This window comes from Pongo abelii, chromosome 13, assembly GCF_028885655.2.
Source record: "Pongo abelii isolate AG06213 chromosome 13, NHGRI_mPonAbe1-v2.0_pri, whole genome shotgun sequence".
NCBI lineage: Eukaryota > Metazoa > Chordata > Mammalia > Primates > Hominidae > Pongo > Pongo abelii.
This window is the reverse complement of record NC_071998.2, coordinates 126253052-126269745: the sequence shown is the minus strand read 5'-3', so window position 1 is coordinate 126269745 and position 16694 is coordinate 126253052. Positions and strand designations below refer to the sequence as shown.

The 16694-nt window shown below is 52.0% G+C and overlaps 1 protein-coding gene across 4 annotated transcripts; it reads left to right on the top strand.

Annotated features, from left to right (window-relative positions):
- Positions 1-6626: 6626 nt before the first annotated feature.
- Positions 6627-16273, top strand: FCN1 (ficolin 1). 4 transcript variants are annotated; one of them, XM_024252292.3, is made up of 9 exons: positions 6627-6773; positions 8082-8195; positions 9734-9787; positions 10118-10153; positions 10984-11016; positions 11453-11580; positions 11979-12108; positions 13319-13453; positions 14551-16273. In XM_024252292.3, exons 1-9 carry the CDS (start codon positions 6671-6673, stop codon positions 14796-14798), a joined length of 981 nt encoding a protein of 326 aa, XP_024108060.1. In that variant the 5' UTR covers positions 6627-6670; the 3' UTR covers positions 14799-16273. The 4 variants fall into 4 exon arrangements, with proteins under 4 accessions (XP_024108060.1, XP_054376848.1, XP_054376847.1 ...); XM_054520873.2 differs by lacking the exon at positions 9734-9787 and having other exon boundaries at positions 6633-6773; XM_054520872.2 differs by lacking the exon at positions 10118-10153 and having other exon boundaries at positions 6633-6773.
- Positions 16274-16694: the final 421 nt, after the last annotated feature.

The window sequence follows — 16694 nt, the reverse complement described above, 5'->3', positions numbered from 1 at the left end:
TCCAATCAGCATAATCTCATCAATGTCATGGACCAGTGTGATATCTTGTGGAAGGGAAAAACGATCAAGACCTCTGCAAACAAGATTATGACATGAAGCTGAAGAGTTGATATACCCCCAAGATAGGACCGTGAGGGTATATTGCTGGCCTTGCAGGCTAAAGGCAAATTGCTTCTGGTAGGCCTTATGGACAGGAATGGAGAAAAAGGCATTTGCCAAGTCAATGGCTGCATACCAGGTACAAGGAGATGTGTTAATTTGTTCAAGCAATGAAACCACATCTGCTACAGCAGCTGCAATTGGAGTCACCACTTGGTAAAGCTTACGATAATCCACCATCATTCTCCAAGATCCATTTGTCTTCTGCACAGGCCAAATGGGAGAGCTGAAGGGGGATGTGGTGGGAATCACCACCCCTGCGTCTTTCAAGTCCTTGATGGTGGGACTAATCTCTGCAACCAAGAGACTCTTCCCGTTGATTCTTCAACAGGAATTCACAGTGTATGCTCCAGGACTCTTGAACCCTCTTCATCTCAACGTACTGGCTGTACTGTGTGCACCCACCCAAAACTATTACATTGCGATCCCCTGACCCAGCCCACTGGAAGATCCACCCTAAACCAGACTTGGAGCTCTCAAGAAGCCTGACCTTCCCTTTTCTTCCTCTACTGCTCTGAGGCACTGCTGTAGCACCCTGAGCTGGCACTTTCCCTCACTGTGGTGAGCTGGGAACTCAACTTTGTCCTGTCCACAGTTGTTGGGGATATTTGGAGGGTGTCATTTGAGTCTCTGCCATTCCTCCCGCATATGTGGAGTCCCGAACTAAAGTGCCTGGGAGGGCTCCTCTGTGCAGTCATCTGCATGCAGCTCCTGGGGCGTGTGGACCCAGAGCAGGTGTGCAGGGAGCCCCACCCTCTCTCAGGTGGCTTCTTATTATGTGGCATTGTAGCTGTATTACCTGAGCTTCAACAGGTGAGCACAGTGTGGCACCCCCATGGCAAGCATAAACCAGTTATAAGGACGTTTCTTAATTTCAGAAACAGCAAGGAACAGCCGGGCACAGTGGCTCAAGCCTGTAATCCCAGCGCTTTGGGAGGCTGAGGCGGGCAGATCACCTGAGGCCAGGAGTTTGAGACCAGCTGGCCAACATGGCAAAACCTCGTCTCTACTAAAAATGCAAAAAATTAGCTGGGCATGGTGGCAGGTGCCTATAATCCCAGCTACTCGGGAGGCTGAGGCAGGAGAATCGCTTGAACCTGGGAAGCAGAGGCTTCAGTGAGCTGAGATCGCGCCACTGCACGCCAACCTGGGCAACAGAGCAAGACTCTGTCTCAGGAAAAACAAAAAAAAAACAAAAAACAAACAAACAAAAAAGCAGAAACAGCAAGGACCCCCAGGTCCACTGGAGCAGAGGGGAAGTACCGCATGGCACACCCTGGGGTTGAGGAGGCCACAGAGGCTGTCCTGGGCATGACTAACTCCAGGAGGAAGTGGGGCAGGACCCCGCTGGCTGCCCTGGTTGTAATCTCGAGGGGCAGGGTGCGGTGAGGGCGTCTCCCCCATGATCCACACAGCAGCCTGTGACTGACTCTATCATCTGCCAGAAGGACCCTTCCTGGGGCTTGGGCAGCCAGGCTTTTTGCTAGATTATATTTTCATTTTTTTGCGGTCACACTTCTTCACTTCATAATAAACTGTCGCATTTTACAGTGTGAGAATTTCTGCCTTGCTGACCCATGGGGTTGGACCCCCTCGGAGGTGGGCATGGTCCGGGGGAAGGAATTCCCTCTGTCCACTCTGACCAGCCCCACTCTGACCAGCCTCACTCTGGCCAGCCTCACTGGCTGGCCTCTCCCTCTGTATCCTTCCAAGGCTCATCTCAGGCTGCAGACCCAGCACGTGGAGCAACAGCCTGGCTAGGGGCTGCTCAACCTCCCAGAAGCTGGAGCTGCAACAGGGAAGTGAACCAGCAGCCATTCAACATCTCCAAGCCTCCCAGAGACAGCTGGGCTATAGCTCGTGGTGGAAACAATACAGGATGATGGTGACCCTTATGTGTTCTATTTATTTTATTTAAATAGTTTATTTAAGCTTGCTCTTTTAAGTGAAATATAACACCCATTCACCAGAGTGCATAAACTAAACATGCATCACCCAATGAAGCCAAAACCCATCACCAGCCCCCTGTGCCCCTTCCAGGCCTAATGGCTCCCCCTCCTAAGGGAGTGGTCGTCTCACTGGCCCCTCCTAAGGGAGTGGTCATCTCACTGGCATGGTCTGGGCCTTTCTCTCCACGTTGCCACTGAGCATACATTCCTTCACACTGCTGTTCAGCTTTGCCCACTTTCAAACTCCGTACAGATGCAACTGAACAGTTCGCATTCCTTAGTGCTGGCGCCCTGGATGCTCCGTGTGCTTGCGGATTTCAACAAAGCTTTTGCGTGAAGCTGGAATCCAATCATTTTATGAGTCTACAGGATGCTCCAGTATGAACGAACCTCAGCTGATGGCCCCATTCTGCTGCGGATGGACGTTTGGGTTATTTCCGGCGTGGGGCTGGACATTTTCATACGTGTCTTCTTTCCAACTGGGCACACCTTTCTGTTGAGTAGAACTGAGCTGAACATCGCTGGTTACGGAATATGCTGGCCATAGGGAATTGTTGGGAATACTGCCAGTTTTCCAAAGTGCTTGTACCAAGGTTTCTGACACATCTTCACCAAAACCTTGTAGAGTTGGCTGTTTTGAAAAATTTTAGTGTATGCAGTCATCTCATGAGATTTAAGTTTTCATTTCTTGGATTATTTATGAAGTTGAGCATGTTTTCATACTTCCATCATCTCTTAAATATTATCTTTTATAAGTGTTTGTTGAAGTCACTTTCCCACTTTCTGCAACATTGTTGATTTACAGAAACCCTTTATTCTGGATACAAGCCTTTTGCCACTTCTGTGTGTTGAAATCTCTCTTCCCTGTCCTGGCTTGTCTTTTCCCTCCCACGGTGGTATATTTTGAAAAAGAAATAATACAACTTTCGTGATCAATTTTTCCACTTGTCCTTTATGGTTTGTGGTTTTCCATCTTATATAAAGTACCTGCAAGGCTATTGGAGATCTTACAATATGATCTAAAACGGCTGTTTTCCCTCTCACATTTGGGTCTACCCTTCTCCTGACACAGATTTTTTTTTATCTGATAAAAGTCAAGTGTCACTTCTTGTTTTTCCATATGACTATTCAGTAGTTTGTGCCACTCATTGAAAGTTTATTCTTTCACTATTGATCTTCAGAGCCACCATGTCCCAAATCTAGGGTCCGTATGTGCCTGGATTTGTTTCTGCACTCCCTACTCACTTCCCTAGGTTTGCTGTGTACGCCTAAGCCAGCCCCACACTGTCTCCATCACTATTGCTTGATAACGACTGCTGGCATCACTTCAAGCAACTCACCCTTGTTTTTTCTTGCTCAAGAGTATCACAGCTATCAGCCCCTTGCCTTTATATAAATTTTATTTATTTATTTATTTATTTATTTATTTATTTATTGCGACAGAGTTTCACTCTGTTGCCCAGGTTGGAGTGCAGTGGTGCAATCTCAGCTCACTGCAACCTCCACCTCCCGGGTTCAAGCAATTCTCCCACCTCAGCCTCCTGAGTAGCTGGGATTACAGGCACGTACCACTACATTCTGCTATATATATATTTTTTTCTTTTTTTTTTTTTGAGATGAAGTCTCACTCTGTTGCCCAGGCTAGAGTACAGTGGCTCAATCTTGGCTCACTGCAACCTCTGCCTCCTGGGTTCAAGCAATTCTCCTATCTCAGCTTCCTAAGTAGCTGGGATTACAGGCGCCCACCACCAGGCCTAATTTTTGTATTTTTAGTAGAAACAGGGTATCACCATGTTGGCCAGGCTGGCCTTGAACTCCTGACCTCAAGTAATCCACCTGTCTCAGCCTCCTAAAGTGATGGGATTACAGCCACTGCACCCGGCACTTTATATAAATTTTAAATTCATCATGTCAATTGTCACAGAAAATGGTAGTTTAATTGATAATATAGTGGATATCTAGATAAATTAAGGGAAAATGAATATTTTTCCTATATTTGGTATTCTAATCCACACACGTAGAATATCTTTCTAATTATTTTAATCTTCTTTTAGGTCTTTCAGTTCCTATTTGATAGTTTTGTACACAGAAGACCAGCATGGATGTTGTTAGATTTATTCACAGTTATTTGACTTTGGTGTTGCTGATGCAAATTTTTTAAATTTCATTTTTAAATTCTTTGAGGCTAGTTTTTAGAAGCAAAATTGATTTTTGCTAAACTTTTTATTCTGCTAGTTTATCTGTAGAAACTCTTGAATTTTCTACATCCTCAATCATGTCTTCTGAAAATAACAACTTTGTGTCTGCCTTTCCAATCTTTTTATGGTTTTGTTTTCTTGCCTACTGCACTGGACAGTGACATACAATACAATGTTGACCCGAGTGGTGATGAGAAGCATCCTTATTTGTTCTCAGTCTCTGAGGATGGTTTTCCATTTTCCCTGTTAATTATGTTGTAACTTCAGTATCCACAGCTTCCAAAGACCTCTTTCTATACTCTGTTGTTTCTGTTGGTCCTTGTACACATTGTCTTTTATTTCCATGAGCCTGGTTATCGTTGATTGTGTTCTAACATTTCATTTGAAAAAAATAAAACACTTTGCAGAAATAATGACCTGGGATGATGTCATTCTCCTTCAGAGAAGATTTTTGTTTCTTTCAGCGAGGAGCCTGGGGGCATGAGCAATAATTCCAGGAGTTGAGATTCCTTTCCTGGGACACTCACATGTCTCAAAACCAGTTTGCAGCCCGTGTGAAGGTTGGTTGTTGCTCACTCATCCTATTGCTAGAGTGCAGCCCTTCTGAAAGCCAACCCCAAACCCATACCTTTTGCAGGCTGTAGGCCCCGGTCTTTGACCTTCAGCTCTGCAAGATGGTGAAATCACTGCCCAACTTCTCACCTCTTTTTTGGAGATTGGCAAATCCCTGTGCAAAAAGAGGTCCCCACTACTAGTTTCACTTCTCTAAGATTTCTGTGGCTCCCAAGAGCTTGGCAAAGTGATCCTTTACTACATAGCTAGCTTGATGGTGCCTTCAAGCACATCTCTTTTTAAAGGTTTTGTCTGTTTGTCCTTAATAGGATGCCCCCAAATACCTAAACTGCCATTGCCAGGAATCAAATGACTTTTATTGATCCAATGTTAAGATATTTTAACTTGCCAGAATCTTGCATTCTTTCATACTCTTGGGCTCACATACTCTTGGGAACATTAACTTGATATCTGAAGGTGGTGTTGGCTTCTCACCTGAAATAAACCCATTGATGTTGCAAGGAAGAGGAGGTCCCCTCACACCCAGGGGAAGCCGGAAAATGGAATTGAGGGGCACAGACCTGCTGCCTCTCTCCCTGTTCTGACCCAATCCTAGGTGAGTGTTGCTCCTGAATTGGATCCTCTCCAAGAAAGGAGGTCGCACCACTGACACCCAGACCTCTCCCGCCTGGGCCAGTGGCTCAGGGACACTAGGCGGGGTCTGAGGCAATGAAGCCTCCTGCCCTTGTCTCTCAACAGGCTGGAGCCAACACACACAAACACACACAGTCTAGAGTTGTTGTGGTGCCCAGAGAGTCTGGACACAAGGTCCTGTGTCTCCTGGATCCCCCATCCCTGGGCCGCCCCTCCACTTCTCTCCCACCTGGGGAGCCCGTGAGTTTGGAAACCCAGTCTACACACGCTGGCTCAGAGAAGTTGCAAACCACATAACAAACCACAAAACAACACCTCTCCCAGCTCCTCGGTCCTGCTACCATCTGACTCTCCTTAGTGACCATTTCTATACGTTCTAAAAATCCCGCACAAAGTGCCCACAACGTGTCCCGGCTAAGCATGATTCACAGCACGAGATGCGGAGTAGGAACACGGCCTCAAGGATTTGGGGGAACAAGAGGTATCCCCACCTTCAGGTGAAATGAGCAATCCCAGTGATCTACAAGACGTTAGACAGACTTGAGTCCAATGCCTGGCTCTTACTAGTGGAGTGACTTCAATTTCTCCAGCTGTAACTTTCAAATAATTTACTCCACAGAATGGGGCTGGTGCAAGATGATACGATGGAAATAGTATTTGGGACATAACAAGTGCTCAACATTTTTTTCCTCTCCATTCATGATAAGCGCCTGATGACTGACAAACCCTGAATTTTCTGGGAATAGATGAGGCAAGGAAGCGTCTTCAGCAAAACATTCCTTATCCCCCAAGGTTAAGGTCAAGGTCTCCGAGTATTGCTTGGGGACAGCTGGGGAATGGAAAGGGGGTGTGGGGGCGGTGTTCTCCTTGAGCCACAAACAAGCCGACCCTTTCCAGCAGAGGAGTCTCAGGAGCTCTCTGGACTGGGAGCAGGGTGTCTTTGCTGGGGAAGAGAGCCCAATGGGGTGGGCATCTTGCTGGAGCCTAGTGGAAGGAAACATCCTTTGAGATGACTTCATACCTCCTGTTGGTGCAACTAAGCGGCCCATAGGAAGTGGGTGTCCCCCAGGGAGTTGAGAAACTGTGGCACAAGGCGAGAACTGGCTTCCTCTGCCCTGTTAGAGCTGGGGGACCCTTCAGAGTCAAAGGCCAGAGAGCATGGAGCTGAGTGGAGCCACTATGGCCCGGGGGCTCACTGTCCTGCTAGTCTTGTTCCTGCATATCAAGAACCTGCCTGCCCAGGCTGCTGACACGTGTCCAGGTGAGATGGACCCGGGTTTTCTGGTCCCTAAAAGCTGGTAACAACCCCACTCACTGACACTCGGGGGTCCCAGGCAAAACCTTTTATGCACATCTTCCTGCGAAGATGCCCAACAGATCTGTTTTATCCTCAGGCAAGGACGTGGAGGCTCAGGGCAGCTGAGGCATTGCCCAGGGTCATGGAGGGATAGCGCAGGGATGTCACCAGGTCTGTCTGCCTCGAAAGCCCAGGATTTGCCCATTGGAGCTTCACAGATGGGTCTGGAATCTGTCACTGAGAAGGAAGAAAATACTGTTGACTTTATCTTCTTATGGGCTTACCGGGGAGGCACTCTAGGACCCTCTAATACGGTGGCTGCCACATGGACTTGGGGGGTTTGTTGAAAAGGCAGATTTCTGGCTCTCCTCCAAGACAGTAGGAATCAGTTGATAGGGACAAGGGTTTGAACAGTGGTGAGGTGTTTCCCTCGCTGATTTGGGAGCAGGTGGTTCTGTGATGCTCAGCAAGAGACTGCTCCTAAGGACGGCCTGGTGTCCCTGGCTGATAACATATTTATGGAGGAAACATAAATAGTAAATTATAGCCTGCTCTAGTGGAAGGAGGACTGGAAACACAGAAAGCAAATAACCCAAAAATGGCAGCTGCCATGTCTCCGGTGAGAGCACTGCTCTGTTCCACAGTCTCTAAGAGCGCCCTTAGCAGGGCGTGTAGATTTTGTAATGAACAAAATGAAAAATATTTTTTCAAAGAAGTAAACAACCTTGGTTTGGCTCCAGCTGTGCCACACCTGGCTCTGTGTCCTTGGACCCCACACTGCCCCTCTCCAGAGGACCTAGAAGGCCCCTTCCAGCCCAGTAATTCTACAACTACATTCCCAAGGTCTGGGAGGGAAAATGCTTTGTCAGCCCCAATTCCCCACGTTTCTTAGAAATATTGATTGTCATTAGTTATTGAAAGTGCCCACTGTTTATTAAGCTCTTTCTAAATGCCATAAATTACAATAAGAGATTTAAAATGCACATTCTTTAACCAAATCCTGGACACAACCTTGTTATTATCCCCGCTTGGCAGCCCAGTGCACAAAGCTTAGAGGAGTTAAGTTACTTGCCGCGGGACACACAGCACTGAGGAGATGGGGCTTCCCTAGGTTGGGGTGGCCTCCAATGCCAGGGCTCTGCCCCCCATCACCTCTCCGCCTCACCAGTGCCTGAGGGGTGAGGACAGACCAAGGCCCCAGCGGAGCAGAAAACCTCACTTCCCAGCCACTGTTGGGCCGGGCACTGAGTGGGCACCTGTGTTTTTCTGCAGAGGTGAAGGTGGTGGGCCTGGAGGGCTCCGACAAGCTCACCATTCTCCGAGGCTGCCCGGGGCTGCCCGGGGCCCCAGGGCCAAAGGGAGAGGCAGGTGCCATTGGAGAGAGAGGTAGGTGCGGGCCGGGTGGGGAGGCCAGGCATGGCGGGGGGCACTGGCTCTTGCTCTTTTTGAAACTGGATGTGGAGTTGGGCAACACCCCCACCGTGGTTCCTAGATCAAGAGCCTGGGTCTGGCCCCTGCTAGAGCCAGGAACAGAGCTGACTCCCAGGGCCCAACAGGGTTCTGAAATGGAGGGAGTCTTTCCTAACTATTTCATGAGCTCACATTTGGACATGCTTCTGTAGCTCTGTCTCCTAGTCCTTGATCCAATACCAGCTTTGCTCGGCTACTGGCACGACTTCTAAGCTCTATGTCCCTCTACCTTCTCACCTGAAAATTGAGGTGACCACTTTCTTCTGTTCCTGCCTCATATGGGAAAACTGAGACTCAAAGAGGTCAGAGACTTTCCTACTTGACAAACGAGTAAGGAGTGGAGCTGGGACTTGGACTGGTCTACTTCACGGCACAGAGGGCACCCGAATCCTGAGCCCTGAGCTCTGCATGTGGGTCTGCAGGGAACATGGGAGAACAAACAGCAGGCACCTCCCTTGGGTGGTTTTGGGTCCCCCTAAGCATGGCATAAAGGCAGATGTGCACAAAAGCTCAGAAAGGACACTGCCTTAGGGGGTGAGCTCCCCATGCCTGGAGGCATTCAAGATGATGCCTGCGGAGCACTTGGTGGGGATGTCCCTGTGTAGATGGGACAAGCTCAAATGTCCCTATGACTTGGACTTTCGCTGACGTGTCCAGGCTTCCGTGTGGGTGTCCGGGACCAGGTCCTCTGTGCCCACTCCACAGGCTGGACCTGAGAGTGGGGTCTCTATCTCCTGCTGAGGGAACAATGGGGAGGAAGCCCTTCCCTGGCAGGAGAAGAATCAAGTCTGGCTCAGACTTCCCTTGAACCAGGCTTCTACCCGTGGGCATGGCTGGCTAATATACCCTAAAGCAAGAACCAGCCCCCACACACTCTCCTCAGCCACTGGGGTCAGCGAGTGGGCTGGGGGCTGCCTCTTGGCTGGCATCGGGGATGGAAGGGTCACCTTTCTGGTCAGAACTGCGTGGAGGGCTGTGTGACACCCCAGGAGCTCAGGCGCACAGTGGAACTGGATCCTCCCTGGCAGCAGTGGCTGCACGTGGCGCCCACCCTCTCCGTGTGGGGACATGGTAGGATGAGGCTCTCTGAGGATGCATTCCTTGTTCCAGAACCTGGTCCCTTGCTAGGCAGTAGAGCTCTGTGAGGGTGACTTGTGCCCAGGCTTATGGTCAACAGAGGGTGAAACCCAGGTTGCTCCCAAGGCACAAACAGGAGCCAGGTGCACCTTGCCTTGAGCCCAAGGTGGGGTGCAGGCCCCTCCATCACTCCCTCACCTCCATCTGCAGTCACCCCCAGGCTAAGTCCATGGCTAGCAATTCTGAGGGTTCCTGGAACCAGAATGGGTTCAAGGCAGCGTGGGGGAGGGTCAGGACTTAACCACTTGGGGCAAAGATTTCCAGGGAGAATTGTTTAGGTTGCATTTTTCTCAGTGATATGTCTTTGGAATTTTCAGGAGAACGCGGTCTCCCTGGAGCCCCTGGAAAGGCAGGACCAGTAGGGCCCAAAGGTAACCAGGGGACAGAGAGCAAGGAGGCCTTGAACAGGGACCTTGGAGCTGTCTGTAATGAAATGAGGGAGGGAGAGACAGAGACACAGACACAGACACAGAGAGACAGGGCAACAGAGAGAGAAAGACAGTGGCAAGCGGACAGGGACCCTGAGATATTCCAGGCCTCAGGGCCCCTCCCCACCATTGAGACCTGGGCGTTGTGATGCCTTAGTGAGCCTGCAGGGCTGGGGAGATGCAGTGTCCAGGCCAGGAGCCCACCCTAGGACCAGCCTCTCCGTGGCCCACACGTCTGGGGTCAAAAGTTCATTATCCTGCCTCTTCCTCCAGGAGACCGAGGAGAGAAGGGGATGCGTGGAGAGAAAGGTGAGCCACCCGTGGACCCAGGCAGTTGCCTCTGCAGGCTTTGTCCAGGGGAGGGGTCTCGGAGGCCTCAGTCCGGCCACCCACCGCCCACATCCCTGTCAATCCGGGCTGTGGGGAGGGAGGGGTGGAAGGAGCCCAACGGGCTTTGTTGTCAGAATCCACGAGGGCTCAAACCCCGGTGTCTACAGCAGTCACTCCCAGTGGCCAGCAGGACCACATCAGTGCGTAGATGGTGACACTTCAATATTTCAATTTCTGTCTTACTTATGCTCATTTATTCAAAAATTGTAAAAGTTTAAAAAAGCCAAATGTGCAAGACTCTAAGACACAGTCCCATGCTCCGCCCACAAACACAAATGAGAACCGGAGCCGGGGGCTGAGTGTCCGCGGACCCACGCTCCGCCCACAAACACAAATGAGAACTGGAGCCGGGGGCTGAGGGTCCGCTGATACCTGAGTCTCAAGAAACAGAGGCTAGGGCGGAGGCAGGGCAGGCTTGGAGTGACCCTGCCAGGCTTGAATAGTTATTCCACTGTTATCAGTGGCGAAGGCCCCACTAGGGGTCCAGTTCGTCCAGCAGGACCCACAGCACCTGCCACAGCCCACCAAGCTCAAGCTACACAGCAGGGGCCTATGGACAACCATGTGGCCGGTGCCTCTGGGGAAGTCGAGTCTGGCCGCCCTTCCCTAGGCCTGTGCCACGTGTCCTGGAGACATCAGAGGAGCTGCCTTTGCCCATTCTCTATTCTGTGCTCAGGGAGCCACTGGGGCTGACCAGGACGAGGGCTCTGATTTCAAGCTTATGACAAGTGTCTCCTCTCTCCACACAGGAGACGCTGGGCAGTCTCAGTCGTGTGCGACAGGTGACTGATCACACCCTGACCTCGGTACCCAAGCCTTGCCCCCACCCCCGGGGCCAGCTGCACACGTTCACGCTACAGAATCTAAGGACAGAACCCTGTCTGCACCTATCATCCCCCCTCAATCACTCGAGTAATGGGCAGCTATCACCTGAATCCCTGCCATGACAACCTGGGCTCTACTATTACCTACCCCAGAAGGCCGGGTGCCCAGGAGTCAAAGGTGGGGGAGACACTAGGAGGTGGGAGGGTCAGGCAGACTGGGCGTGGGCATCACAGCTGCGTGGCCCTGGGGGCCATGTCCCTGTCCAGGCCTCAGAGTCTGCTCTGTCCGCACAGAAGCCTGTGGCCCTGCTCCTCCCTCCGGGGCGTCCCTCCCGCTGCCCCTGCCCTGCCCAGGGCTCCTGTCCTGCAGCCATTCCCCGGGTTCCCTTCCCAGGCCCGCGCACCTGCAAGGACCTGCTAGACCGGGGGCATTTCCTGAGTGGCTGGCACACCATCTACCTGCCCAGCTGCCGGCCCCTGACTGTGCTCTGTGACATGGACATGGACGGAGGGGGCTGGACTGTGAGTGTGGGGCTGGGCAGAGGCAGTCAGCCTGGGAGTCCCGGAGGCCAGGCTGCACACCTGGGGAGAACACACTCTGGAATTCTCTATTCCCCTGGATGGGGACAATCATAGATGATGGGGGAAGTGACCCATGGGTAAAAGTCCAAGCCGTCGGGGAGGCTGGGAGGGGACCGGTGCTCTCCTGCTGTGTGGCTTGGGGCTTGTTGCCTCTCTTCTCTGTGCCCGCATTTCCTCTTTCATCCCGTGGGGTCTGCGAGGAGACCAGGTGGGCATGCTTGTGGCACCGGCCCGTGATGCTCTGCCAACTACAAATGCTGCTCCTCTGGAGGGCGGGTCCCCCGTGCTGTGGGCCATCGGCCTGCCCCGCCTGACTCTGTATCCTGGCTCCTACACAGGTTTTCCAGCGGAGGATGGATGGCTCCGTGGACTTCTACCGGGACTGGGCCGCGTACAAGCAGGGCTTCGGCAGTCAGCTGGGGGAGTTCTGGCTGGGAAACGACAACATCCACGCCCTGACTGCCCAGGGTAGGGCCACTGCCGGGGCTCAGGGGTTGGGGGGCCCTGAGGTGCTCCTGCCCCTTAGGCCTGGGCCACCTGCAACATAAGTGCCTCTTGGCCCACAGGGGATTGGACTCTCAGCACACTCAGGTGGCACTGGGACCTCTAAGGGCTGCGTCCCCTGCCACAGGCTCTGGCAACATCGGGAAGGGAAACGGTTAGAGCCCTGGGCTGAAGGCCTCTTCAGGTCTTGGCCCCACTGGCATCTTAGATCCTGAGTGTGGGAAGCAGGAGAGAGACCACTGGGGCTTGGGGTAGCCTTCCCCCATCTCCAGCTGTCTGTCTGCCTCTGAAGCTGGCATCTTAGTCCCGTGGAGAGCCCACGCTCGCCTCCTCCAGCCCACGCCTTGGCAGGTCCCCTGCAGCCGCACTCACCTGAGTGAGAGGGCCTCCCCCCAACCCTCTGGGGCAGGGGATGAGTTTCACAGCTGGTCCTGAGGCAGTCTGTATAATTGCTGGTCCATTATCCCTGCCCACTGCCCCCTGGCATGATTGAAGGTATCCACTCAGGTGCCTCAAATTCCTGCAAAAGAAACTACAATTATAGCTTTGCCCACTGCTGTGTTAATGGCTCACCAACCCTTAGAAGGAGAAGGTACACTTTCAAAATGAAAGAATGCTCCTTTCCACCCAATGGACTCCAGTGGGGCATGTTCAGGTCTCTGAAATAACGGGAAAGGTGTTTAGAAACAGAAAGCCATCCCTGAGGGTCTGATAGCAACAAGGGATTTTCTGACATTCCCAGTTGATTTTTTTCCTGGATGCCACGTTCAGACATCCCTTAAGAATGTATCCATCCCCAGCCGGGCACCGTGGCTCACACCTGTAATCCCAGCACTTTGGGAGGCTGAGGCTGGTGGATCATGAGGTCAAGAGATCGAGACCATCCTGACCAACATGGTGAAACCCGATCTCTACTAAAAATACAAAAAACAAAAAGTAGCTGGGTGTGGTGGCACATGCCCGTAATCCCAGCTACTGGGGAGGCTGAGGCAGGAGAATTGTTTGAACCCAGGAGGCAGAGGTTGCAGTGAGCTGAGATCGTGCTATTGCACTCCAGCCTGGGCAACAAGAGTGGAACTCTGTCTCAAAAAAAAAAAAATTACCCATCCCCAGCCCTCATGCCTGGTGACAGAAAGATCTTAAAGGCTGGGGCCTTAAAATCTTTTTCCAACAGGAAGCAGCGAGCTCCGTGTGGACCTGGTGGACTTTGAGGGCAACCACCAGTTTGCTAAGTACAGATCATTCAAGGTGGCCGGCGAGGCGGAGAAGTACAAGCTGGTACTGGGAGCCTTTGTTGAGGGCACCGCGGGTGAGTGTCTGCTTGGGGCTGGGTGGCCTGAGTGGGGCTTGGGAAGCAGAGAGAACTTGGCTCTGTCTCCCCTGGTGACCTTGGGCCCTCCCCTCTCTGCATCCCGTTTCTCCATCTATCAAGCAGACACCAGCATTTGTGTCTCTGTACAGCGTGGGGCTCACAGGACCTAGCGGCTGGTATTCCTAAGGCTATGTCTGCCGCACAGTGAGCCGTCTGGGCAGGGCTGAGATGACCCACCAGCATCACTGCTGAAACCTGGAAGACGATGTCTTCTTCTCATGGGTGCCTTGGAGCTGTTTCCCAAACTGTGCTCCATGGAACACCAGCCTTGTGGGACATTCTTTACCAAAAGGAGTCTCTGGCTGCACAATTTGGGGAGGCATTTCCTACAGGGCGTCTGCTTAGGGAATTCCCAGTGCACATTCATTCGTGAAAGGCGCTGAGAATTGCTGCAGCTGGAAGTCTGTGTAACTAACTGCTCCATGGAGCAAGGCAGTCCCAGGGGAGCCTTGGAAATGACAGCCTTGGAGTCTGTGCAGTTCTTTCACAGGCACAATCTCACGCGTGACCTCCAAGGAAGGCAGCAGGGCAGGGAAGGTCACCCCCATTTTGCAGGTGGTAAAACCAAGGCTCAGGGGGTGACACTTCTCAGCTGTAGGAGCCAGGGATGAGCTTCGGGCTCAGGGCTTGAGATGGAGGAGGAGCCCCCAGGTGAGGGCTGTTCTGAACCTACCAACGGCCACCAGGGCCCCAGGGAACGTGGGGAGAGACCGGAAGGAGCGGTGCAGGCTGGAGGAGGGAGGTTATTCCAGGAGAGAGCACGAGGCCTGACAGTTTGGGGGAGCCCCGGAGGAAACAGGTGGTTGCTGGAGCAGGGGCCTCAGGTTGTGGAGAGGAATTTCCAGACTAGGTTGCCAGAGGTTGCCTCCTGCTTCCCCTTCCTCCAAGGCCTGGGTGGGTCATTTGTGCACCTGTACCTCGGCTCATGCATCGCTAAAGTGAGGTTGGCTCTGCTCAGAGGCAGGACGTGGTGAGGGTCTCACAGTGGCAGGGCTTTTTCTAGCATCTGCAAACCCCACATTTTCTGTGAGCAGGTAATTCTCTAACGGCCCACAACAACAACTTCTTCTCCACCAAAGACCAAGACAATGATGTGAGTTCTTCAAATTGTGCTGAGAAGTTCCAGGGAGCCTGGTGGTATGCCGACTGTCATGCTTCAAACCTGAATGGTCTCTACCTCAGGGGACCCCATGAGAGCTATGCCAATGGTATCAACTGGAGTGCGGCGAAAGGGTACAAATACAGCTACAAGGTGTCAGAGATGAAGGTGCGGCCCGCCTAGACGGGCCAGGACCCCTCCACACGCACCTGCTAGTGGGGAGGCCACACTCACAAGTGCTGTGTCGTGGAAGTCACCCCACTTCCCCAGCCAGGCACACTCCCATGACGCCCACAGCTGCCCCTTTGCCTCCAGCTCGGTCAGGCCGCCACATGCCCACAACCTCACCAGATGGAGAATTATGTTTCTAAATATGTTTGCTTTGGGACAGAAAAGTTTTACCAGTTTCAATGTGTGTTTCTTGAACACCAGTGGTTTTGATCACTTTCCTGCATCTGTTGCACAGCAGGTGTTTCCCTGGAATTTGGTAAGTCAGGAAGAGTCAGGACCCTCATTTAGCAGATGGCATTACCAATGTTCAGGGAGGTTGAGTGACTTTTGCAAGGATTTTCCACCTCCAGTAATTGACACAGGGCGATCCTCACCTTCACCCCCAAGCCTCCCCCATCCCCCCATGCCTCACTCACAACACTTCACACTTCTTGAAAAAAGTCACTTCGGGGTCCAGAAAACACTTATTAAAAAGGAGGAAAGTTTAATAGGAACTTTTCTGCTTCCCACCACGGCAGAGTTCATGCTTTGGGCTGGTTGGCTGCTGAGAGGAGATAAACACTTAGCACTCACTAAGTGAGCGCCTGGTCAGCCACCTGCACAGAGAAGATTCCGAAGAGGCCTTCCTCCCACACACAGACCTCAGCTAGAGGGGACCGTGGACCTCAGTGGGAAAAGCTGCACAAGGCTTCTAGGAGATGATGGAGAAGGGGCTTCTCCAGCTCCCAGGCTAGGGGAGATTTCTCAACCACGACCTAAGAAGCATCAAAGGGAATGTGGCAAGTGTGACCCCATTCAAATCAAGAGCTCACACTTACCGAAGGACACTAAGAGAACCAAAGTAAGGCCAGAGGGGCAGAATCACTGTGCGGCACACACGTCTTTAGTTTTCTACTATTGCCTCAACCAGTCACCGCAAATGGAGTGGCTTGAAACAACAAGAACTCATCACCTCCTGGCTCGGTAGGTCTGGAGTCCCAGGGCCTTACTGGGCCAGCAGGCAGGACTCAGCAGTGGTGGCTCCTTCTGGGGTTCTAGGGGAGAACCTTCTTCTTTGCCTTTTCCAGCCCCAGGGGTCACTGGCATTCATTGGCCGAGACTCCTTCCCCCAGCCCCAAAGCCAGCAGCACCACATCTCTCTGACCCTTCATCCGCTGTCACCTCTCCCCCCGAGCCCCGCGGGACAGGCTCTCCACTCCTGAGACTCACGGGATTAGACTAGGCCTACCTGGATAATCTGGGATCCTCTCCCATGTCCAGGTCTCTATCCCTAACCACATCAGCAAAGTCTCTTTTGCCATGGAAGGTATTTGCAGGCTCTGAGTTTGTGTGTATTAGGGCAGGACATCTTTGGCGGGGCAGTTGTGGGGGCGGGGAATTATTCTGCCTACCACACCTTATACAAAAATAAATAAATCACAGGCTTATATCTGAAAGAATTCCTGCAAATAATAAAAGATTTAGAGCGCTCACTTAAAAAAAAAGGTATGAGATGTGAGATGTGAACAGACACTTCACAGAAGATGACATGCAGGGAGCAAGGTATTTATCAAAAAGTGCTCCACTTTTCACTTACCAGAGAAATGCAAATCAGCACCCAAAGGAGTCACTGCAGCACCCTCATCTGAGCCTCAGAAGTTAGAAAGATGGACGTCACCAGTGTCAGAGGTGACTGTGGGAGGGGGATTTGCATACACTGCTAGTAGCAATGTGAATTGATGGAACCAACCTGGAAAATGGCTTGGCATCAACTGTTGGAGCAGAAGACACACAGTCCTCCAACCTGCCAATCCCACCTCAGGGCCTGGCTGTGGCTGTCATGTATACCAGGGGGCATGGCCAGGAATC